At 40.7% G+C, this 27,170-nt stretch overlaps 1 protein-coding gene across 2 annotated transcripts in view; it reads left to right on the top strand.

Moving 5' to 3' along the window:
* Window positions 1-27,170, top strand: part of tafa5 (TAFA chemokine like family member 5) — a 145,573-nt gene that overhangs the window by 67,242 nt on the left and 51,161 nt on the right. For both annotated transcript variants that reach the window (XM_019278935.2, XM_010740459.3), the window contains exon 2: window positions 14,450-14,599. In XM_019278935.2, coding sequence (XP_019134480.1) covers window positions 14,450-14,599 — 150 coding nt within the window. The remainder of the gene's footprint in view (window positions 1-14,449; window positions 14,600-27,170) is intronic.

The raw sequence follows: 27,170 nt of genomic DNA, 5'->3' as shown, positions 1-27,170 counted from the left end.
GTAACCACTATGTGAGTGCACTATACTGTAGACCTCTCTTCCTAAGACTGCAGTCCTCGAATAGTAAATTAGAAAGAAATCCTTCCGTCCACATTGGTTGCAGGAGCTGTTTTCTTCTTTGTGGGCAACAAGTACGGGGTTGTGTCTTTATATTTTGACTCTCGGCTTTAAATAATTAAACGCTCAAGAACCGTTATCCTCTCCCTCTGCTTGCTTGGGTCACCATCTTCCGTCTTCGATTCAGTGGCCTGAATAATAAAGTATTCATAAGCGTTTGTTGTCTTTACCTTGACAGTAACCTCGCCTTTACCTGCACACCCTGTTTGCCGGCATGTACTGCAAGAGACCTAAAAAAAAAATCTCTGGTGTTCCATTTTTTAGAGATTCACTTCATCCGCTCTGGCATCTCAAAAACATCAGCAAAAATACATGCAATTTTCACCACAGTTTAATATCTCTGTATACAAAACAGCAAAAGTAGAGGGTTATCTGTCGGTGGTAGAAGAGGGAAGCCTCAGAAAAAAATATGTCTTTTTATCCAATTTACTCGCCCTAAAATACAAAGACAGGCGCAATAAGAAGACACAAGACAACCAGCTGTTTTTTGTTGACTTGAATTCCTTTTTAGCTCCTCATTATGAGACACGTCAAAACTCTTACAGCAATATTTAGAGGAGCAACACTGATTGGTATAATTGCAACACACTTCTCCTACCTTCCTCATATCACCGCTAAAGTCTAAATCTGCCAGCGGGGCAGCACTCCTGCACCACAGACGCTTGTGTTGCAAGGATGAAGAGTTCATTTTAAAGGCGTAGAGAATGATGAGATTCTCAGCAGCGTGGATACGGTAATAAGACGATCAGTAAATCCTATAAAAGAGCGCTTTATTGCTAAAGATAACTGTAACTACAGCCCAACCCAAACCACACCACTGATCTTGTTATATGCAGTCTGCAATGTTCCCCTTTGGCTAATAAAATAAAATGGATCATGCTCTTAAATTGGCGTTGACGTTTACTTAAACTGCATAATATGGTGAAGGAAAACCACACCATGGCACTGATGTTTTGCACAGTTTTAGCTCTTTGATATGTTCGGGGTTTATCCATGCAGCTTTCAAAGACAGAAAGACGGACCGAAATATAAAGCACAGGAAAAAGCGGATGAAAAATCGGACACAGGCAGAGAGATGGGCACACACACACACCAACAGAAAGACGGACAGATCAGAAGACAGATAGGAGAGACTCGATGGGAGAGGCTGGCAGACGGAGCGATGTATATGTGTGTGTGTGCCTTTATGCCCCAGCTGAGCTTCGGCTGAGCAGCAGCACAGAGGCCAAGCTAAATGGGGAGGGGAGATTAAAGGCAGTGCCGGGGCCTGCAGCCTCTGTATTCAATCACCGCTCTCCCCCAACACCTCAGCCTGCATGCTGATCAAGCTGCAGTGAAAGGAGCCATGCACTTTGCCACTCCCATACACAAGTGCACAGACTACACACTTGTGCGGTCATGATATCAGATTTTTACTGGTCAAAAATGGTCATATTAATGACAGCATCGGGTTAATACTAATGTATATTCATTAGTATTTCACTGCCAGATTTCAAAGTGCATCCTTTGTTATACAAATGTCAGCTTGGTTAATGTCACTGTAGCTTCACTTCACAACAAACTACAACTTTAGATGAATTTGTGCTTCATTATCAGTGTTTTGGTGGTGCAGGAACAGATTTCTTAATAACTAATAATAAGTGTAAAATATTACCTGTGGATTTGTTGTAGAGCCACCTCAGTACTTATCATGGACGCCATATACAGTAGGGTTGAGGGATGTCCTTAGTTTGAGAGTGCAATTCCACTGTCATAAATACAGACAGTCATACTTGTATTTGTGTCCAACAGCAAGCAGCCCAGCTTGGCATCTGTCTTTCAGCCTTTTATTTCACTAAGCTCTCGAACAATGAAAAAGTCAGCCCAGATTTAGTCTTGTCCGGTAGCTTCTTGCTCTGTCACTCTCCCCTTATTCTCTTCTTAGCTTCCTTTGTCTGGGCTGCTGAGCCTGTGTACATTGCACACTTGCCGACACTGGCATTCGCCTATGCCCCAGGCCCAGGGACGGACTGGCAATCTGGCATACCGTGCATTTGCCCGGTGGGCCGACGTGCTATTTGGGCCGACAAGTCCCGATATATATATTTAACGAGTAGATCACACACCCCAAACACACTCTCGGGCTTAGCGATGAGCAATGTGGGCCGCGCAGGAGCGGGGGGGGGGCTGGTTCGGCTAGGGCGCACGGTGCATCTATGGCACTATGGCGCACGAGAAAAAAGTTCGCCTCGGGGGGAGTTGTTGTGGGCTGCTCTGGTCCAAAATGCCAGGGCCGATTTTTTGTCCCAGTCCGCCCATGCCCAGGCCTGAAATTGTCCTCCTTCTCGTGGTGCAAAATGCCTCTAGTACAACCACTAACATTTCCATGGTGCTCTGAGCTCACAGTTCAGACAGCCCCGAGTTACAAACTTCTATCTAAATCTAATGTTAGTTGACATTAGCTGATGGTAGCTCTTCAGCGGGTTACTTTACTGATCAATAACTGAGTTGATGGGGAGCAGCCCAAGGAAATCAGAGGGAAAGCAGAAAACATTTTGTCCATAAAATATAAATCCAGTTTCACCAAAATCAGTGAAATAGTTGATCGTACATGGCATAGACACTATTCACCTGATTATATGTCAGTGTAGCGTCAAAGTTATTTCAAATCATCAATGAAAGAAAAGTTTTTCAGTGTCGCTTTAAATTGATTAGTCCCCAGAAATATATATCATTTTTTGGAATTCTTGCCATGAAGTTAAATTTTTTATTAATCATAAAAAAAAAGTAATTTTCGTATACAGTATTTCAGTAACAATTTCCCGTTTTATGTCCAGTCTGATTATCTTATTACTGCTACAAGTGGCAGGGAAGCAGAATCCTTTGTATATGTGTTATTTTGGTGCAATGAAGAACTGGATCATTGCACACTGACATTTAACAATAACATCAGGGCAAATCTGCCCTACTGTTCTGATTGGGGTTATTTGTTGTTAATCTTTTCATTCACAGTGTTTGCACTCGAATTTATAATCTAAACAATGTTTTTCCACACAGTTGAACTGCAAACTGCCATTTTAGTAATAAATGAAGAGTAGAAACCGCAACAGGTAAAATGTTTATCCAGTTATATTACAGAAATTTGGGTACAGCATTTGTGGAAGCTAGGTTAATTAGGTGTGGAGGGGGTGCCTTTGTTTTAGTACGTATTGTAGTTTAACACACAGGCAAACAAACTAAAAATGCCAGAATCCTGTATGTATTTTCCCTTAGAAATAGGAATATATTATGGCGAGAATTCACAGGATATACTGGATGTCATTTTCTGGTATCAAACCCTTGTGTCATACCATTACACACCTGAGGTAATAATGTTTACACTGCTTTATTCATTTTGAAACTGAGAGCGACGGTCCAGAGAGGGGGAACGTTTGCACTGGAAATGGCTTTGCAAGACACACTCAATATAAAGAGGAAATGCCTGAGCTTTTTCTTCAAGTCGTTCCGTTTTATATTCACTACCGCACAATCTCTGCTGGAGAGAACACAAAGCGGCTCAACCTGACCCAGTCGAACCAGTCATCGTGTCCGCCATGTCTGTGGACTTTGTAGCCCCAAGCTGCAGTTACATTTCTGAAGAGTTGCACCTCAGCCCTGACACTCCCTCCAGCTGTTCTACAGAGCCTCTGTGACAGCCCAATGCAGAAACATGAATCCATTACTCCTTCTATGTTGGTGACTTGTGAAGGTTGGCTGTGTTTCCTTCTGGCCATCACTGTAGCATTCTTCTTCATGTCACGTTTGAGACTATGTCTGCCCTCGTCATAGGCTCCAAAACAACCTCTCTAAGGTGGAGATAAAGAGTTTCTTTCTCCAAAAAAAAGAGTAGAGGTTGTAAATTGTGAATATCCTGGCCCATGCTGAGTGCCTCTTTGTGTGTAAAGATGGAGAAAAATTAAGTGCAAATACAAAGAATGCAAATACAATAGCTGCTGTTAAGCAAGAAAGAATCCAGCGCACATAAGTAAGTTCACACACAACCTCACACGCACACTTACCAGTGCTTTATTATAGATTTTCACACATTCAAAGCCTAGCTGGCCCAAAACAGAAACCTAACACTGTCTGACATACCATGCTTCTGTCCCCCAAGGGTGCAGAAAGAGAGAAATTATTGGACTTTCACACGTTCACCCAGGGGTCTTTAGTCTACGAAATCATAGCAACATTTAAGATACTTCACCTTATCATCATTGCCCCGTTGTGATGTATCCTCTTGGGGAGGAAAATGTGTTTAATTGCAGGAGTGAGTGGTTCTTGATATCCGTGTGTGTGTGCGCACGTAAGCTTTCCTGTGTTACCAAGGGTTACAAGGGTCATTTGTTTTCCCTTTTCTCCCGCCGCTTTAATTGATGATCATTCATTGCTTCATGCCAACACCCTGTTATTAAGCAGAGTTCATTATTCTAAAACAGTGACACTGGGGAAAATAGGGTGTCTCATGGGAAAACACCATTCTTCGCGTGCTTCATACAAGGTCACAGTAGGAGAAAGGGGCCCTCGCTTCATTATGAAAACCCTATTAAGCTACACAGGGACTCAGTTAAATTTATTTTAATCATAAGTCAATGAAACGAGAAACATGGATTAGGTTGATAATAATATGTATCTAAGCTTCTGTATTCTGAATGCAGTTGAATAGCATCTTAGTATTGTGGAGTTTTCCAGTCTGGGGCTGCTGTTGACTCATCTTCGATTATTTTTCTTTTGCTTTCACTAACATCAGAGCAACCTCCATTGCAAATCCAAGGTGATGTTGAATTTCCTGATCAGATAATGGCCCCAAAAAGCAAAAGATTTCACATTTGGGCACTTACACAACAGAAAAACCTCCCATTACTCGTCTCGACCCGCTGTCTTCTTTTATACATCTGTCCACCACTAACTAATGATATTGAAAAATGACAGAAAATCGGTTTTATTTGACAAAATAAGAGTCTACAGCCACGCTAACAGCCCCTCTGTAAAAGCTCTACTTTGAGCTAAATGCTAACGTCAGCGTGTTAACATGCTCCCAATGACAAAACTACCATGCTAATGTTTAGCGGGTATACAATAGTCCCTCGCTATATCGCGGTTCACTTTTTGCGGACTCGCTGTTTCGCGGATTTTTTTGTGTGTAATTTTGCATGCTTTTTTTTTACAGCGTACTGTACAGTATAAACGCGCATTGAGTTCTGCGTCCTAAATTGGCTAAGGGAGAACCGCACATGTTCTGCGTCCTGTTTAAGGGAGTACTGTACAAAATGCGTGTAAAAAGGTGTATAAAAGTGTGTGGTTAGGGGTTTTACGGCTTTGAAACATGTATAATAATTGTAAAACCTACTTTGCGGATTTCGTTTATTGCGGGTTATTTTTAGAACGTATCCCCCGCGATAAACGAGGGACCACTGTAATAACGTTTACCGTAATAACGCTTTAGTTTCACGCGTTAGCACGTTAGCATTTGCTAATTAGCATTTGACACATTGTAGTTAAAGCGGACGCTAAGACGGGTGCTGTTAGCTTTAACAAATTAAAACAGAAATCTTGCGTTATCATGCGTGCTTGTTGGTCTGTGCTTTGTGGAACGTGATGTTCAGCAGAGAATGATTATTATTTTATTTTTTATATGAAACGCGTAGGAAGCAGAAGAAGTTTCGTTGTAGCTGTGGTTGCATGGCAACATGCACTTAACTAGGTGTGTGTGCGTCTGTGTGTGTGCGAGACGGAGTGAGAGAGGTCTATCTTGTGGTTATATTTGGCATTTATATGCCGCATTAGTGCATGTGTTTAGGTTTTAGTGTGTGTGTGTGTGTGTGTGTGTGTGTGTTAGTGCTTCTGTGTAAATGCTGCTTGCCCAAGCATTTTAGAGGGAGGGGGGGGTGAAATGGCAGAAAAGGAAAATCAAATCACTTTTTTTCAGAGTGGCTCCACAAAACAAGCGAAGCGCTCAGACAAGCTTGCTTCACCCAAAATAGATCAGCCAGACCACAGCTCTCTCTCTCTCTGACTCTCTCTCCGTCGTCATGATGAGAGAGTGCTCCCAATGAGAATTGTCTCTAGAACTTTCTCTGACTCATGGCAGCATAGGCAGGGTATTAATAATTTCAAGGCTGGCTTTATGATGAGTTTTTGGTCACTCTATCAGTGTTGGGAGGAGAAATGAATGTCTACTGTAAGCCCAGGCAGTTTGAATGGAGTTCAATTCTTTCTAACGGCAATCTACTGCATGACACAAGATCGTGGGACATTATCTGTAGCTTTTCATTTCATCACTATTTTCCCAGCGTATTGGCTTCTTCAAGCCAAGAAGAAGTTGTTTATGTTTTAAAAGGGATAGCTTTACATCTGGGAAGACTTGGCTTTCTTGTAAGACGGTTAAATGATTCGATCAATATCACTCTCATATCTGTCAGTTCGGTGTGAAGCTGGAGCCAGCAGCCGGTTAGTTTAGCCTAAAGACTGAAAACATGTGGATACAGTTAGCTGGGTTCTATTTGAAGGTACTAAAATACACATGTGGCACTAACATGTGTCTTGGCTGATTCAATCACGAGTAGACAGCTCTGAGTACAGGTGTGAATACCCCCAAGACCACTCCGATCACATCGCTCAGAACACATTCAAGGCGATCTGGGTCACGTTCTTTTAGCAGTGTGTATGCAATGTGTCTTGGGCCACGTTGAAGGGCCGTTCTCTGTGTTTGGGCAGCAGGTGTTTGTGAACACACTATCTGTTTCAACTGATTTTACCATCAAACTTTACCCTTTAAGGTCCAGTATGTAACATTTAAGAGCATCTATTGACATACATGGAATATAATATTCCTAATTTTCCATCTTTTTCTTTTCTTTCTTTGTAAAAGAACATCAACGTCAGTTTGCTCGCCAGTGTCTAATCCGTGTTACCCTGATAGTTGGCAGTAAGATGTTTGAACACACTGTTTCAACCATTTACTGTACATGCTTTCAACTGATTTCACCATTTACATTATATTCATGTAAGAAGACAATATTTTATTGATAGAAAACCTATAGTTGGGACTTCTTCATTGCCCATGCCCAAGAAATCATACAGTCTTGTGAGTTGTTGGGAATCTTTGTAAACTTTGTGAAATGCTGTCTATGACAAACTCCTATTTGAGCCTTCTTGTGAATTTGACATATCATTAAGTTATCTTTTTTTTACCTGTCCATTTGTCTCCATGTTAAAAACAACAATGCGTTCGGTCTTTACAAATGGAAATGAGGTACAGTAGACTACATGTTTAACTGCATGGAAAGCGAGGGAAGTGAGATCTGATCTCAAGTAATCACTCAAGATGCATGTAGAGACAGCCTCCACATTATATCTGAATTGTTTGTTTTTTCTCACAGCCAGGCTCGGTGAGTACCGCTCTATCCAGTTGCTTTGATAGCTCAGTTAAAAAGCTTCAGATTAAGCAGACAACAAGAAAGTGGCAATCTTCTCATTTAATTTAGCAAAAAAGCAAATAAGAACATCTCCAAGAAAGTCAAAACTAGATGTGGATATTGCCAGAAACGCACCCTCCTGTTATAACCTGCTGTATTTAAATCAATTCTATTCATCCCAAACCTGTACGAATCAAGGACATACTGTACGCACTTCAAACTGCCTTCATTGATCGTCAAGGTTCTTCCTCCAAATAAAATGAAGTCTAAGTAAGTGTCTGGCTTCATTGTTTCTGGACTTCACTCACCTTTTGATCAAGTGCAGGTCGTTTTGGAGATTTCATTCAGGCCCTACATCATCCGACTGCTCTTTTACCTAAAGTAGTAATTTGCCCGCCCCGTTCGCTCTCCTTCCCGTCACACCACATGCTGTTCAGCTAGCTCTTCCAGCTTCTGATAAAGCTTGTTAAAAGGATTCATTTAAAAACTAGCTCGCTAGGCCTCAGGGTAGAGGGATGACATCAAGGTTCCACTAAAGCAGCGTTTGGATCCAAAATGGGATTTTTAGACTCCCAGTCTTGGCTCCGGACTCTCCTCTCTCATTCCGAACAGCTGTAGCGTGCTGGTGTGATATAGCATTTTTAGCCTGGCAATGACACACACACACACACACACACACACGTACAGTATATACACACTTCTGTCTCCAGCAGAACAGATGTGATTCTAGTTTCCAAATGCATCAAGCTGCCTGCTATGTAGTGTTTCTGGGTTAAGTGGAGAATATGTGGAAAAGAAATGTTTTGTTTGCAAGGCTTTAGCCATTACACGCATCGTTTTGATGTCTAGAAAAGAGCATGTCTGTGTGGGGCATCCTTTTATTTCATATTGTTTCACAGCCAAACACACACACACACACATAGAGTCAATTGCCTGCTCAGAGGTGCCATGACAGCATTGTTTGCTTAATACACAAATCGTTATATTTCAGCATTTAATGTTACACTCACCTTACACTGCATATTTTCAGCCCTGCTAGTGAGACCAGTGCTTTAAGGATGCCGATGTCACTTGTTGACTTAGACTACATTGGCTGAATGTAAGAAGCACAGCACAGTCCACCATGGCTGTTAGTATGTTTTTGTCCCCCCCAATCCATGCACTCTCAAATCTTTCAGAAATTAAGATTTGATGAAGCATTTTGAAGAGTGTTGGCGTTTTCCATCAATATTTTCTTACATAATCCACAAGCAGACCTTTTAGTAGACCTTTTTTTTCCCAAGGACAAAAACAAGACTAAAACAAAACAATAATGCACGCAATGAATAACATTAACATACCATTACCAAGAGCAATACAGTTTAAATTTAAATGTTTATAGGCTATAGGCCAGTGCAAGATGGCGGGTTTCTACATCTCCCCCCCTAAATGTTCTCTTAGGAACAGTTTAGCAATAATCGTTTTAGCTAACACACTCAAAATAAACCCTGTAGCCTTGTTTTTAATACTTAGGACACAGAAAATAAATAAATAAAGGACATAATTCTGTTGTTGTTTTTTTGCTCTGAACTGAAATGTCTTATATCGTTGTCGACTAAAACAATGATAACCTCATATAACAAAACTAAAAATAGCCATATGTATAAAATGTGACTAAAACTAACATTTTTAAAAAGAAAACTGATCAAAACCTGTATAAAGAATTAACACCTTATTACACAGCCAGTTTCAGCTCAAAGCAAATATATTACTCCCACTCAGAGTGAAATAAACAGGCTGTAATTTACTGCTTTAAGACCTGCGGTTGATTTACCATCAGCAAACATTTCTTTGCTTATTTTTTGGATAGGAGCCCTCATCTTTCTTGTATGCTGCTACAAGTATGGCTGTAAAAATGAGGCCTAATTAAAAAGTCATTCTGTTCCGCCGCACTTGAGTGTCTTCAGTAAATTTCATGGCAGAATGCATTTTTGTGTCGAATTCAGGACACTCAGAAATACTTTGGAAATGTTACTTTTGGAATGTTTCTTGTGCAGCACAGTACGCAATCCCGGCATGAGTCCTAGCACACTGCAGATTTTGAGAGGACAAAATAAAAAATCTATACCTACAAACTCTGAATATTTTAAAATATATTCAGCTGATTGAGTCTTTAAGAAGCAGCTTTTAGTTATTTGGGGATCTCTTAAACAGCAATAACAAGAATAATTCTTCTAAAATTGGATGAAATACAGCCTCTTGAACAAAAAAAATGATGATCTCATCTGGGCAAAAGATACAAAGGGTAGAAGAGGAAAAAAAAAAGTCATGTCTTAGTCGTGCTTGGACATTTGTCAAATGTCTGCGTGCGGCAGAGCAATCGTAATGTGCTGAGAAGCGGGAGGAGAAATAATAAACCATAGGAGCATGTCAATAACATTACGTTGTATTAAGCCGTACGCTCTGCCACATGAATCCATCTTCTGCCACAGTCAGAGCTTTCATTTCACTCTAGGGTGGCCACACATACATTTTAATCAGCCATTTGGCTGGCCAAGCTGACAACTGCTCGACAACAGAAGCTGATAAGGGTGATGATAAATCATAGCGCTACTGGTACAAGCTTTGGGTTTGTTTCTGAGGACACCTGCCAGTTTTAGATTTTTTCCCACTATTCATGAGGCTATTCCAGGAAACAGGATTACTGTTTCCTCTCTTCACACTCCAATTTCTTTTTAGGACGAGTGTGAAGAGATTGTACCACATCTTGCATATCATATAAAAAAAAAAAACATATATATATATAAAATTTTAATTTTAATCCTGAGTAAAGATACAGAATTGTTTGGACAAAATAGCCATGCTTTCTAGAAACTGCCTTGTTTGAGCTGCCAATCCTGCAGTATTTTCATACCTTTTCTAATCTCCCCTCCAGCCCGACAACAATAGGAATACTTTCTTTCTTTCGGCGTTTTGGTTCTGCTGAGTTTTGCTTTGTTTGTTTAGTTTTGCTGTGTTTAAGATTGGCAATCTGTGTGGTATGGCTGGCACTGCGCTCTGGAAGCTGAGCCACGGGGACGCTTGAAGCAATTTGTTAAAGAAAAGAAGAAATGGAGTCGGCTCCTGCTTTATTGGAGGACTGAGACCAGCTTGTCTTCAAGTTCTCTCGCAAAATATTTGGATATATGCTTGCAACTGAGACCAACTTTTTAAAACTCTAATACTCTTGAGTATTTAAGATGATGGGGGAAAAAAACACCCCAAATAAACATTGGAAGGGCCTAGTTTGTTCTGTGTGGGGACCTCGAGTTAAGAGTCAAGACTAGATAAACTCAATACACGCTGATACGTGTTTAGTACTAGCTTTTTTTTCTTTCTAGCTTTATGGCTAAAGGGATAGATAGGGGTCTGTTGGTTGGTTGATCAGTTGGTCTACCACTTTGGTCTAGACTAAAGTGTTTTGATAATTGAAATATGAGACATTTCCTTTAAAACCACCAGCAAGTCACAGTTTTCATTTACCCAGTGAAAGATCTCAACATAATCTGAAGGATTTGGTACCAATTTATTTATTTTTCTCATATATTCATGGTCTTCTGGGGATGCGTCCTGAACATTTTTGGTGATCCTCCAACCCCTTTCCTCTGGCACCAGCCTAAGGTTGACATTTGTGGGTTTGTGTCAAATTTCTCATTGTTGTTCATTCATTAGTTATTTGGTACAGACATTAATTTCCACTCAATTCCATTGTTATAACTTTGGTCACCCCATAGTTTTTCATCTAACAATATCAGGTGCAGGTTTTACCTAACACTTTTCTTGTGACTAAATACCTGAAAAAGCACATAGTAAATATTATACCTGCTAAACATCTGCATGATAACATCATCACTGTGAGCAACAACAACAAGTTCAGCCTTGCAGAGCACTTTGCATGACTGTAGACTCATACCACAATCCTATTGTCGTTAAGGAACTATATACATAATGCCAGCACAGATGTTGCCACTGAAATATTTCATGAGGCATAGCACAATTATTTTATTTTTATACTGGGTTTGAAAAAAAGAAAGAGAATACACTTTATTGTTCTCATAAAGAAGTCAGTGCAGCTGTATAGAAGACAATGACAACAAGACAACGACATGAGAATTCAATTAATTCAGTTTCCCAGCAGCTACAGCTGTGACAGTAAAAGAAAGGCCCCTGGTTGATGAAATGTAGGCAATTAATGAGCTCCACTGGCTCAAGAAAGAAAGAGAGAGAGAAAAAAAACAAACAATAGAGCATTGCGACATCAGATCAGCCGCAGTCGTTGAGCTAGCTGACTTCACACATGGTACCTCAGCACCACAGTGATCCGTGCGATTATATAAGACAGAAAGAAACCCTCTGTACGGCTTCTTGCAATGAAAGAGAAGGAACTGACACAGAGAGGAAGCAGGAAGAAGGTAGCAATGAGGTGATCTGCAGAGATGGTGGGTGGGGTAGGATGCAGGAAATAAACTCACACACACACACACACGGAGGAGCTTACATGACAAGTCGTCATCCGGCATCACCCGGAGAAGACAAAAGAGGGAAAGGGAGTTAAGTGAAGAAGGCATGAAGGAGAAAAGAGCGAGCGATGTGAAAAAAGAAAGACAGAGGAAGAGGAGGAGAGACGTGAAAAAGGGGTTTTGGTCTTGATCTCTCAAGTGCAAAAGACGTGACAGATTGGATTTTGTTGCCGTTGCATTTTTGAGCAATATAATTTAGTGTTACGATCTTTCTGCACATTTGTAATCACCTTCCTCTCTTCTCTCTTCTCACAGTTGTATTTATAGACCCACGCATATACCACTCATGTATGACTACTGGTACTACTGGTAGAGTAGTCACGCTACAGTAGAGCTCGAGATGGCGGTCTCATAAGCGGTCTCAAACATAACACATGGTTTAGCTGTGGTTAGAGATTTAATGATATGCATGCACGTGTGTCAGTACATCTATTCGTGAGGAAGTAGAAAAATTGGGTGGCATGGAAGCAATAAAATCAGGGGTGCAACAATACATGTATCTGTACTGAACCGTTTGATACAGTGGTCTCGGTTCGCTACGCACTATGAATCGAACAATACACAATTTTATATTAACTTCTAACGATGCTGAAAGCTCAGTGGATCTGCGCTCAACTACTCCACCTTAAGCCGAAACCCCACTGCACACGTCTCTGGCGTAGTGTTTCAGAAGCGAGCATTTAGCCCAACAGATTTGCTCATTTTTCCGGTGTATGTTCTTTTAAAGATGCTTCTACATGTGTAAATATGCTACGTAGTTAATTAGTTTCACTTTTGTCTGTTTTTACGGGGTATTTTATTTTGAAAATCCACCAAATTCTCTTTGCTTTTTCTGTGCCTGGCTTCCGCTCGTTCGAGGTGGTCTGTGTAAATTGACGCGTGCTGCTCGCTGAAATCGAAGATTTCAATTTATTTTCCCAAAAAGATACATTATGGTAAAGAAGGGCATGTATTTAAATACAGACACATATTTAAAATACACACTCTATGCACTGGGACATTTTCTCTGTCTGTGGCCATAGTCACCACAGGTACCACTGTGTGGATGAATCCTGATAGATCCCCATTACCCTGGGTGTGACCCCTCGCAGCTCAGTTCATTAAGCCAGCCACCCAAGTGTTCGGGACTCAAGTCCAGAATTTAATCACAACTTCCATCCTGTTGCCAATCACAATTAGATCCTGATAAGCCTCTCCAGGATGGCACCCCAGGGCCTCCACACACAGACAAAGGTTAATTTGCGAGCAGCAAGGGCCCCGGCTATAAGGCCAAGGGTCACCTGATTGAATACATGGAAGATGTGTGTGTGTAAGATGGGGGGGATGGAGGGAGGTTTGGCTTGGCACCAATTACAAAGTTCATCAGTATTCATGCATTTCATTCATGGCTAATGGGTACATTACCTTCAAAGAGGTGTGCTGATACGATGTGGCCCTTAATGTGAAATAGCTTGTGGGTAGTCTTTAGGTAGCTGGAATGTAAAAGTGATTTCTTCACCATTGTCTTTAAAAGTCTTCCCACATGCAGTTACATCTATGAGTCCCTCTGTACCACCGCAGTGTTCATCTGTTGGCTCCTGAGCAATTCCACTGGGGTCTCGATCTGGATCTGTCAAACCTAAAAAAAAAAAAACACGTCTCTTGTGACATGTCAGTGTAACATTCCAAACGGTATCCTCTGTGCATATCCAATGTGGTTAAAGTCAGTTCAACTGAAGCATTTAAAAAAACAACAAAAAAACATCACATTGCTTTTCACGTCTTCAACCATTAAAGTGAGACTACGTAGCAAAATTATACTTCCATAAAAGTAAAGTTGAATTCATGAATGATAAAACAGTTCAATACACTCAAGAGTTATGTTGTCATAGGCTTGCTACACAGCTAATGTTGTTGATTGTTGTAAATGCTTGGTAACTAGCATTGACATGGTGCTTATATTGTGTTTCACAATGCACAATAACAAATACTAATAAAAAGCATGAGGATAATTCATTTCTAGTAATCCGTTGATCACAGTGGCGTTTTTTTTTTCACTTGTTCCAAAAACAAAAAGACATTTAGCACTCAAAATAGACACAAATTACTGATGTGACAACTTGCCATGTATTAAAGTCTTGCAAAACTAAAGTACATGCACTTGTGTTAGTGGTTCCAGTGAGACTCACTCCCTTAAACTCGTCATGTTTGTGCTGTGCCCTGCCAACTGAGCCACAAAGGATAATGGAAAAATAACAGAGCTACACCGCTTGAACATGTGAGGGAATAGAAATTTAACGAAAGAGACAGACTAGTTTATTTCGCCTTGTTTATGATTTCATCTCTCTGACCTCACATTCTGTGGTGCAATGTCATTTCCAGGCCAGCTGGCAGCGGGGACATGTGAGATTGTGACGCTGGACAGGGACAGCAGCCAACCACGGCGGACCATCGCCAGGCAGACAGCCCGCTGTGCCTGTAAGAAGGGCCAGATCGCTGGAACTACAAGAGCCAGACCTGCCTGTGTGGACGGTAAGAGGAGGAGAGACGGGGGAGATCCCGGCTTAACTTGCTTCCTTTTAAAAAGGGACACTTCAGTGAAAACCACTCAAACATGAGCACTTTTTTTCCTGAGACTTATCAGATTTTTACATTGAACTGTGTTGGTGCTGAAGCACATGAAGGAAATTAGTGTAAAATTTAGCCATATCAAAAGGTTGAATCATGTCATCAGTCACAGGGCAGCTAGGGTTTTTCGGTTTTTAAGTAGGAGCTTAAGGTGGATAAATCTACAATGTGGAGCAAAGTGGATCACAGGCCCGTCTTTGTGAGGTTAGCAAAGCCTGTGACGAATCAATTTACAGTTGAATCATTTTAAAAAGTGGCTGCAGGGGGGTTTCTAAATCCCCAACCAACAGATGGGCTTATTTTTCATGGAATACTGACACTATTTGTGGAATAGTGTCCATTTCAGCACAGTTATAGTGTGTTTGTATTATTATTTTTATATAGAGCTTAAACGATTTGTCAATTAATCAGTTAATTGAATGACAGAAAATGAGCTGCACCTATTTTGAAAACTGATTAATTCTTTCTAAATTCTCTTGTTAATTATGCATAACTTTAAGCCCTAATATAATTTGAGCAGGCAAAATAAAAAGAAATTCACCCTCAGTACAGTTGTCATGAACAGTGAAATTAGCTATAGAGAAAAACTGTTTTTTGTTCCAGGCTGTAAACATGTTTATTTCTGCTGTGAAGTTGGACATTTACACATGGGGGCTTATTGTAATTGACTTGTTCTGTAGCCAGCCTCAAGTGGTGGTTCCAGGATCTGCAGTTTTTGGCACTTCCACATAGGCTTCACTTCAGTCACAGATGTTGTTTCTTGGGCAAAAAATGTATAAATAAATAATAATTTCCCACACACACATTTTCACCCAGAAGACATATGAAACATTCACTAAATTGATTTTTTGAAAACAAATTTAATTTCTTTGCCCCGACACAAGTTATTTCTACTAGATTTAAACAACTTAATTGAATTTTTACTTAAGTATATAATTGAATTTAGCATAAGTAAACTTTTTTTTTACTTGGATACAATCTCCTACACGCCTGACTGCAGGTGTACAAATATATATTTTCCTTCCAAAATGTAAATATTGTTTCCATAAAGGACTTAATTTAATTTTTATTACAAGATTCAAAATCACAGGACAGCAAGGCTTGCCCTGGCTTCCCGTATTCCCTACACATCTAATGGGGAAGAGGCTTGAGCCATTTCTCTGGTCACCGTTCTGCCTCCATGACAGCACAATGAATTTCAAGGATGTGGCTGTACAATGTTTTTTTTGTTTTTTTCTTACATCTCTTTGTGACATCTTCATTGTCGTCCCACAGCCTCTTAGGGCGCCTGTCACCGAGTCTTTCTCTCACATGATGTGGCCGCTACCCTGTGGAGGGAGGCGAGGTTAAGTGCACAGGTGAAGGCAGGATAAACAGCTCTGTTAGTTAGGAAAGACCTGCAGTGAACCGTACCTTTGGATGTCTTGTTTTTCTCCCGAGTTCAACCGTGGCTTCACAGTTGCGTCTTTCGAATTGGAGGAGCTGTCTGTCCTCTGTGCGCTGTGTGACAGATTTTTCCTGCTGATCATATGGGGAGAAGCCTTTCCACCACGTGTAAGCAGACAGAGGCTTATATCTATTTGTGTGGCAGGCGCAGATGAACGATATTGAAGATTTGACCTTTCGCCAAATTCAATTTCTTCCTTTGGCCAAACTGCTTCACAGTGAGATTTGTGCACTTCATCTGAGTCCTAGAAAGAAAAAATCTGATCTTGTAGACATGACTGCATGCCCACCTGCACTGTGGAGTCACTTTTCTGCCTCTTTTGCCAGTGAACAAGTTGTATAGATGTTGCTTAAATCCACAGTATCCAGATATTATCAGGAGGTATTTGTCACAACGTGGGCTCCATGGCGCACTGTGGCATTTCACGTAGGCTAGATACTCGTCTGTTTTCTGAAGCGAGCTGAGGCTTATCAGCTGTACGACCAACTACCAGACCAAAAAATAAACGTCATATACTATTGTTTGGTCAATAGAAAAATTAACTGTATATACTGTATTTCATACACAAAAGCATTTCCAAATGACACGAAGGAAAATCAAAATGTTAAAAACCATTTCAAAGAAATGAAAGAGCTAAAACAGATGAAGGTGAAAAATGGTGATGGAGAACATAAAAGCTTTTAATCTGATATTTAATGCAGTCAAAGTTTGTGCCAAGACTTTTATCTTCTCTGAGGTCGTCCCACTATGGCTGTTTGACGCACAATAACAAAATGTCCAAGGCAGAGAGTCTTCATATGGTCATTCGGACAGAAGTATCGTTGTTAGGATGAATTGAAGTCATTTATTAGTGTATTTTTGGATTTTTAATTGCTTTTAATTACTGAATATCTTCACCTTCCATTAACATTACATTAAAAAAATACAAAATCTCATAGGCAGTTTTATTTTACATACAGCAACATTTTCCAATAAATATTTTATGTTGAAGAATCTGTCAGTGGTTTATGTGGTTATTTTCACTGCTGCTGTCAGCGAGGAGAAATAAATTTTGACCTCTGTGGAGCCCTGAGAGTATAAAGAATGGACGGCGTATACGTGACGTCACCCGTAGGTTTCTGAAGAGCCGTTCTGAAGCTCAAAATCACCATGTTGACTGTCCTGCCCCTTCCGTCTCACGGCTAATCGAAAAATCAGCAAAAATGTGGATCATCGGCGGACCTGAGACGGGTTGAATGAAGCCTGGGTGCTCAAAGTCATCTGTAACGACACTCACTTGTCAGTCAAAGTGGCCACACTGTTACTTCTCCATAACCTTAATATAATTTCAGCAAGTACAGTTGTCATGAACGCGAAAATTAGCCATAGAGACCAAAACTGTTTTTTCTTTGTAGGAGGCTGTAAACATGTTTATTTCTGCTGTGAAGTTGGACATTTTAACATGGAGACTTATGGAGAATGACTCGTTCTGTAGCCAGTGTCAAGTGGACGTTTGAGGAACTGCAGTTTTTTGGCACTTTATAGGCTTCACTTCACGGTCACTGGAATTGTTGCTCGATGTTGTGACTGTTGGGTTAGCCTTCACTCCCACAATTCAAAGATGTACAGGCCGACTGTAGTCTGTTCTAGAGATCAGTCATAGGTGTGAATGTAAGCAGGATTACTATCAGTATGTTATCCTTACAATGAACTGACCTCCTGTCCAGCTTTGGCCACTAGTGGATCTGAAATGAATAATGTGTGAGGATATATTTAAAAATCTACAAAACCAGAGATATATATTTGACAATGCATGTACTGATATGCCATGATCAGCAATGTAGTGGTGTATATATGCAGTTCTACGGCGTATACCCACCTCTGGGCTGGGGAACATGTAGCCATTCATGTCACAACTGCAATGGGAGACTTTCTTTTTTACTTTCCCTGGGTTTAGATTTAAAGACAGTGCCTCCTTCCAGGGAGTGTACCACCCTGGGTGAAGAGAAGAGCTGTCTTGAGGATAAACTCAAAGAACAAAAGCCTCTTCCCCTCGCTGTCGTTCCGTAACCAGCAAGCATGAAATGGATGAGTGTAGGTGAAATACTTATTTAAGATATATTCAGCAGCTATTCTATATTTGCAGACAAAGATGACACAACTGTGTATAATACAGTGTTAAAAGTTTAATATTTCATCAATTTAAGGACTTAACATATGCACTCTATGTACACAGAGGAACTTGTGTGTGCACATTTTTCTACATCAGATTGTAATTTACGATTTCCTCCAATATTGTCACATTACTTCCTATCAAACACACACACACACACACACCTTTATTGCTGTTCATATTACAAAATCCCACAGCTTGCTATTATTGCCATGCAAATCTGAGATGTTTGTCTCCGCAAATGCAATCTTATTTGTTTATTCAGACTCAGGCTTGGCTTACTTTGGGGACGTTTCAAGAGAGAGAGAAAGCTGACATAAAAGACCCCAAACGCCACAAATGGGATTTCAATCAGTTTTAATCTACTTGAGTCCTTGAGGTCTGCTCTCTGTTGTAATACGCCTTCGCCTTGGCTGACACGATCGGTGTCCTTCATGCTTCAGACTCTGCATGCCATCTATCCAGGATAATCCATAGCTCCATCAGCGGACTCACCTGGCTTCCAGAACAGGACAGTATGTGGTAATGAAAACAGAGAGAGCTCTGTAGTGCCGTTGATCCTGAAGAGTCAGCTCTTTGTTCTTGTGCATTTCCCATCTTCCAGTTGCTCCGTGAGCGTTTGTAGCTTTGGAGGAGGTGAAAATGGGTGATAAGCCGTTGACATGATATGGTTTCCGTAGCTGAGCTGTTTGATACTCTCGAGTTTGTGAGAAACCTTCAAGAACCGAATCTCTGCTGTCTCTGACCCCTTCTCTTTCTCCATTTCTTATTTGTTCCTCCTGTGCTTTACCTTTCTCCCCTTTCTCTCTCTCCCACTCACACTCTTACTCAACAGTCATTGCTCTCTCTCTCTACTGTACGCCTTCGGTAGCTCTACCCATCTGAGGCCTATATCACAGCCTAGTGTTGCATAAGTACCCCCTCTCCCATCTGCAATTTCATGCTCTTGAGCCTTTTTACCTCTGTGCTTGATGACTTTTAAGAGAGCTGATATTGATTCTTATTAGGAGGGTGAGAGACCGAGAGAGACTATTAGAGAGAAGGGGAGAGTTGCCGACTCGTGCTTGGCTGCAGGAGAGAGTGACAGAGCTGCCGAAGGGGGCAACTCTAGAGACTTAGAGGAGCTTGTCGAGGGTCACTGGTTGTGGCGATGATAGCTCAGTGGGGAGTCCCTGCCTGAGGTGAATGTGTTTGTATTTGGTCTCCTTTTGCTGGGGATGCTGACATTGATGAAAGCCTCAAAGGTGACCGCTTTTGAAAAACTCAGGTCTGCAGATAATCCTGTGGAAATGGAACAGTGTGTGCATGCTGGCTTGCATGTGAAAAAGAAAGAATGTAACACTAACATATTGGTGGGGAAAACAAGTAATTTATTTTAAGTACTGTAGGTACATTTTGAGGTATTTCTAGTTTACTTCTGTATGTCCATATGTCAAATATTGTATCTTTTGGGCCACTACGGGAAAGTTGAAACAAGTTTGTGAAGACTGACAAATCGTCACCTTGTTAGCAAACAGCTGCTCATTTACACAGAAGTTAAGGAGCAGCCCTATCATTCATTTGAAGTTATGGCAAATGTTCAGTAGTCCTATATTTATACTCTTTTAGCTCTGTTTTTGGTCTCATCCAACTCCAAACTCATCTTCTCCGAGGGAAATATCTGGCTCTTCATCTGCCAAGTGCTCCACAATGTTCATCAGATTGTCTCTGAACTGTGTCTGTCTGTAATCTGGTACTGAGCAGAGAGCGTGAACCAAAACAGTAGAGTGTGGGATGGAAAACCAAAAATTTTGCTGAAAACCGAGGGGGATCTGAAAATTTGGGTCACCCTTTCACTTTCTCATGTTGTATTCACATTGTCACTTGACACCTTGTTACTATAAAATATCAGTTATTGCAGCTTTAAAATGATTATTTCCTTTAATAAAAGTGAACAAAAATCTGACAGTGCAGTAAAAATAAAACAGTTTCATTTGCCCCAATTCTTCTGCAGTCTGCGTCATTGTTTCTTGTTTCGAGCTGCAGTCTCTTTTTTTAAAAATATTTTTTGCAATAAAAGTACAAATACTAATCATTAATACTTTTTCACTTGTTAAAATAAGGTTTTTAGGATGTAATTTTATTCATAAAACTCCCCAACAGTATGTAGAATACTTACTAACTTACACGTTCATGCATCAGTAATAAAAGGCATGTACTGTAATATGATATATGCATGCATATGTATCATATTATGCATAATGTATGCAAATGTATGGATAGTCATAAAAGGAGCATTTCTACAAGTACTACTTTTGATACTTTAAGTACAACTTTCTGCCAATACTTTTGAATGCAGCATTTTGAAGTTTAATCATGTATTTCTACTTTTCCTTAAGTAATGGTTCTGAGTACTTTCCCCACCACTGCTGACACATAACTTGCATTGTCATATCTGTAAAGCTGCACTGCGAGTTATAAACCCCCGTCCTGCTAGATGCATATCCTTGGGGTAGCTTGCATATGAGAAATTGTTCCAGTGAATCAGGCAGTGATAGAGACAACAGTATGCGTCAGGCTCAGTCTCTGGGCTATTAAACAGTACCAGAGCTCCAATCATACTGCATCAGCCCACTGGTTTGATTTGATCCATGGAGGGGAGGAGGAGGCCGCGGCCTGTTGGGGAAACATGTCATGTCAGCTCCGGCAGCCAGTTAGCAAGTTAGCCACTACCGCAGTGCTGTCCAGAGGGAGCGGAACTTGAAAAGATGGTCCGGCGGTGAATCTGTAATGTCACGTCTTCTCCCTAGTTTCTCTTCTTCTTGGCCCTTTTTCTCTCTTTCTGTTTCACATACACACATGCAGAAGACTGATGACCACGGGCTGCGGCCTTGTCAAAGGGAGAGGAGGGGGGAGAGGGCGGGCAGATGGGAAACCGCAGCCTGAGGTGGGTTGCTTCTCCTTGGGTGTGCTGGTTTGGAGGCTGTAGCCTCTAAACTGGAGCGGGACACAAATCACATGGCACTTATTATATACCGATCACACCCAGGATGCACATCTCTCCCTGTGTGTCTCTTTTGCATTCTCCACTTTTTTTCCAGAAATCAAAAATATCCAATTTGGGAATGATTACATATTTTCGACATGCGTTTTGATGAATAAACATTAAATGAGCTATCGTCTGTGTTGTATTATGGGAGGTGTGAATCATCTATCTGCATCCTGTCCACTGTGATTTGGGGAGATGCATTCACCAAATAACTTCTACTGTAATAACTGCAGTTATTTGGTGACAGAAGGATAAAACAAAAACAAAAAAAGGCAAGGCAATGTAAGAAAGTAGACAAAATAACTAATTGAACACGGCTGCAACGGACTTATTTTAGTTTTTTAGTTCTATAAATAAAGATGTTACTTATATCTGCCGCAGCAGCTCAGGTCACTGTGCTAATGAGACACTGATGGTATAGGCTGAAAAAAAAAAAATTGGGAAGGAAGAAATATGTTTTATGTTCCCTTTGTGAATTAGGTTGGAGAATAAAGTGTTAGAAAAGATCTGGCTGTGCTTCCAGGCAGTGATATTTAAAGATTTCATTTTTACTGCTCGTTTTTTAAATTTAAGAACTTCAGGAACCCCAAGTACTCAAGTTATGTTACATTGTTTAAAGGCCTGAATTTGTTTAAATTATGTTGTAATCACCTATGTATAGGTTTTAGCCTATTTCAGCCAGTAGTGGGCTTTTCATTAGTACCTCATAGTACCTCATACTATTAAAAAATATATATTTATTTTTATTCTGTTCCTTAATTTGTGTGTAGACTTTTTATTCTTTATACAGCCTAAGTACATAATTTGACAATATTCCCCTACACCAGTGTTTCTCCTATTTGTTTTAAAGCATCAAGGGCTCCCAGAAAAAAAGAAAGAAAAAAAAAACTTCTCTTTCAGATCTCTCCTTTTTTTCATTCCATCCCCTGGACATCTTCATGATGTTCAGGGAATGATGAATAAACACCTTCCCACAATATGAGAGAGAATGAAAACTAAAGTCCCAAACGTACATTTTTTTTTTCCTTTCTTTCTTCTTTTTTGGGCACTTTTTGGGCACAATTTTTGGAAACGTTAATGTAGAGCTCTCCCTCCAGAGTGATTGCTATCAAAACAGCTCCTTTGTGGGATTACACACACAAACACTGAGCCGGTTTGTGTTTTTCAGTATGACAAGCAGAAATATAATACAAAGAATGGTTCATGTTTTCCCCGTAGGGTAAAAAGGCTGACGAGTGCTGTGCATTAGCATAAAAATAATGCAAAGTGTCGTGCTCTGGCTTTCATTTTGTGGCAGAGTTACAGTAAGTTTTCCATCCATTAACCTTGCATTATGTTACTCTGTAGCCTCCCTCTCTGCTGAATTCTCCAATAAGGAAAATCCATTTTCACAGCTCTTTAAAAAATGACCTGTTTTTAAATGAAATGTCTCATTAAAGACTTTCAATAATATATATACACACTGAATGACGCAGTATATTTCTGACAGTTCGATATTTGAAACAATTCCCTTTCACTCACGCGTAGTCCGTGTCTTACTTTGATGCCCGCCGTCATTTTTCCGACAGATTGCTGCCATTTCCTTTTTTTCCCTCCGAATGGTGGACGTTAACGCGGTAAAGATGAATAAGTAGTCCGCTGGATGTGAGTGCGCAGGAGTAATTCCATATGCATACATTGACTGTAAATATTTAATATCCCAGATGATATAGCTCATACAGATGCCATAATGAATTCAGGCAAGCAGTTATGCTCTCTCTTAATGAAGCTGTATTATCCACATATCCCTTCTGCCCGGAACCCGTTGCACTATGCGTTCATAAATCTACAGGCGCAAGGTGATGAAGTGGACCCAGGTGTTCCAAGGTTCTGAGTTGATGATAACGTCAGAGGTTATTGATGCCCCATTGTTGTTCATCTTGCTCTCTGTGTTTTATTATAATTAATCCGGGCCCAATGAGAAAGAGGCCAGTGTAGTTCCTCTTGAGAAGTGCTTGATAAGCATATGTGAATGAAAAGCAGTCCGGTTAAAAGAGCCTACCTACATTTACCTGAAGCTTTCAGCCACTTTGTGTCTTTTTTCCTGCTCTTTTCATGCTTTTATTCCGAAGCAGAACGTCTGTGTTACCTAAGCAACTGTGAGTCACCGCTGGTTTTATTCTGAAGGGGGTGAAAAAAACAAAAAAAACAAAAGTATATATAATTTTTGCTGGATTGCGTGCTCAATTCCAAATCATTCAGCTAAAGATCAACTCAGTACTAAGCGTTATGAAGAGCGATGTTGGCCTGGTAGATTGACTTCATGTGCTGCGTCTGCCTTTCAAATGAGCCATCGGGCCTCTTGTGTTGAAGTATTACAGGGCTCTTCATAGAGCGAGATTTTTCAAGGCCAGCACACCAATCACTTGGTAAGCCCATCAGAGTCATCCTAACATCTCAGCATTATAAATCACCAAGAGCTAATATGTCTCTGCTTAACTGTCACTCACTCCCACCTTGTCTTTTACTCGCGCAAATTGAGACATTACATATATATATATACATATGTGCACTTATGCATAAAAGCGCATAGGTGAAATAAATCACATGAAGCACATGTGAACGTAAAAAAAAAAAAAAAAAAGCAGCTTCTCTCCCATTCGCTGTCATTTTTTTTGTCCCCCCTCTTTATATCTTCATCCTTTGACACCAATCTCATCAGCAGACGCAGAGCGGCGAGGAGGAAGGCGAAGCCTTTTGGCTCCGCGCACCTCGCCGCGTCTTCCTTTAAACGCCTGCCGCCTGTCCTCCCTGTTTTCCCACAAGTCCGCTCACCGGGGTGCTGTTGTGGTTGATGGTCCGTGCTGTCGCCCTCTCCACCTCGCTGGTCTAATTGGAAGAGAAAAGTTCCTCTGCTGTGAACGCATGTCCAAGGAGCTATGTCTGTTCGCCAGGCTATGAGCTATGAACAATTAATTAATAATTACTGCTTCTGTGGACTCCCTCAGGGTCGAAGCTACAATTTACAGCAGGAGGAGGACGTCAAGTGAGTCTGTAGTCGTGATTGTTGCATAAGATCTCGCTTTTTTTTCTTGATGACCCGTTACTGAGGTGTTTTTGCACTGCTTGTTAACCCCAACAGTGTGACCATGATGTATGAGGCTTGACTTTCCCATTAAAAATACTTTGAGTTTCTAACTGGTATGAGGGCTGTTGTTGCAGCAACAGACCTGACCAGTAAAAAATGAAGTTAAAGTAAAACATATGATGAAATATTGACTTTAAAATAATGGCAAGTTATCGCTTTATTATCGTGTTAACGCATGCATTAATTAATGCCGACAATAATTTTATCTGGCATTAATACAGTTTTTTAAATTTATTATTATTATTTTGAAAGTCTGTTGCTCCATGGGTCACAGGAGTGATGGGATGTTGATCAGTACTGTCTTAGGATGGGTGTCATCACGCGTATCAACCAATGAGAGCGTTTGGAGTGGGCCTGAGACTGCTGCCGCGCTCACGTGAACCGGACCAGAAGAACTGGAATTGGAGTCATTATTGACTTTTGTGCATAACAATACAATCGATCGATCAATAAAAAAATAATATATGAAAGTATTAAAGTTAATTAATTCAGTAGAAAAAAACGTGTCATATATAAATCCAGCCTACATTGGCTTAAAATGCATCACAGCCAGACCCAGAATGCCACTCATACATTTTGAAACAGCAGCCCAAGAAAATAATAAAGTCAACAGAACCAATTTGAAACATTTCAAACACACAGTCAATCCTTAATGTTTTTTTTTTGTTTAGTCTTTCTTAGTTTTATACTGTTGAAATCATAGTAAACGGTAAACAAATTAAATAGTCAATCTTGCCTTCTTTCCAGGCTTCCGAGACAATTAACCACGCAAAAAAAACTGAAGGGCAAATCTGCTATCTCTGTTCTGCACGGAGTCAGCAGTTTTAGATCCTTGAACGCCCCAAATCCCCCTCTTGTTTATCACACACAGCCTGAAACAGTGTTGTGTCATATCAGTGGACACCGAAGAGCTCCAAAGTCAACATTGCTTCAATTAGGGAGGTCACAGATTACTACGGCGTGAAATCCAATCATTCAGAGTAGCTCAATGGTGCGATTTGGCATTAATATGCAATAATATCACTTGACTGACATGCATGTTTACATGATTAGTGAGCATAAATAATCTGCAAATCTGTGGCCAGAACAAACTGTGCAAATTTGTGTTATCTCATGTTATTACAATTTAGATCCCTGTTATGTCTGCTATCGGCTCTGGTTCGTCTGGACGTACAGCTTACTGATACAAAAAGAAAAAACTGAGAATATTAAATGAATTTCAACAATTTGGAATAAAAATGAGAAGTGATTGAATGAAAAATATGCAGTTACTCATAGTCTCGGCCTTGCAGGTTGCTGCTGGCACAGAGTAATGGTAAAATATCAAATCAAATTCAGCAGCCACGTGTTTTTGGAGTGGGTCAAACTTTCGTCGTCAGTGTTTTGTATCTTTTTGTTCTCGCGTTGGACAAAAACCTGCTCAACGATGTCATTAAACTGAGGAAAAATTACAGCACGAAATTCCGAAAGATATACAAGAAGACACTGCTTCTTCAGTTTTCTGATCATTTCCTTGAAATGATCTCAGGAAAAACACTTTGTCAACTTCAAGCATTTCGACATCAGAACTCTGACAATGTCTTCCCCATCACCATACACACATGCAAATTTCCCCATTTTTCTGACAAACATGAGATTGTTAGTTATTTGTTCTCATGTCAGCCTGTGACGGTGAAACACCTTCACGCGCTGGTTGTGAAGTGGCTTTATCGCCAGTCCTTGATGGAAGCTCAGACGAGTCGGGCCAATCATCTCCGGAATCTCTAACCTCTCCTCCGCGCCATTTGATTCTGCCGTCGACTGAGAGGGGCTGCCAAGAAGGTCTCCGAGTGTTCACTCATTCACCTTCTCACTCACTCACCGCAGCCTCAATCCAGCACACAAGAGCCCATCTGGCACAGAGAGAGGAGAAAGCGCTTTCCCTTTTTAACCCCCATAACTCACGAGTTGCTGATTCCATATGATGGGTGTCAGAGCCCTGCAGTGTACATCTCCTCCACTCTTCTGCACCCACTTATCTTCCTTCATCCTTCCTTGTGATTACAGTTACTTTCTCTTTTTTTCCAACATCCCTAGGGAATCAGACGGTTCGGGGGCCTCCAGCTTTATTATATATATTTTTTTGTTAGATGTATGGATGGACAGACTGGCAACATGATAGTACAGCTCTACCGGGAGTCAAGATCTGTTTAGCTTTGACTGCTGGGGACGTGAGGGGAAAGTCAATAGGAGAGGAAAAGGGGGGCACTGTCGGAAGTAGTGTGGAAACACATGCACAGTGGATGCGTCTTCATGTGTATCATGCTATTAAGCTCATGTCGGCTAATTTTTCAGCACAATTTAATGACGGACGCAAACAAGCTGCATTGGTTTTTATCATTTCTCTGTTGTCGCTCGGAAGGAATGAGGAATGTTGACTGCGTGGACTTAACATGATTGGGATATGGTGTGTGTACGTGTGCGTGCAGAAGGAAGTCATTTGGTGGTCGGTAGATGTAAATATAACATGGTCGTGATTATTCTTTATCTTCCTCATTAAAGCCAGCGGAGGACAGCTGCACGAGTACGCCGGGCAACTAAGAAGGGAGGCACTCTTTGTGACTGAAATGATAAAATGCATAATTAGGTAGTCAATGTTGTGTTCCATCTCTCTCTCTCTCCTCTCTCTCTCTCTTCCCTCTCTTTGCCCCGCTCTGTCTTGCGCTGATAGGTTGCAAAAAA

The sequence above is a fragment of the Larimichthys crocea genome, chromosome XX, assembly GCF_000972845.2.
Source record: "Larimichthys crocea isolate SSNF chromosome XX, L_crocea_2.0, whole genome shotgun sequence".
NCBI lineage: Eukaryota > Metazoa > Chordata > Actinopteri > Sciaenidae > Larimichthys > Larimichthys crocea.
The sequence above is the reverse complement of the archived record's forward strand: the minus strand, read 5'-3'. Positions and strand labels throughout refer to the sequence as shown.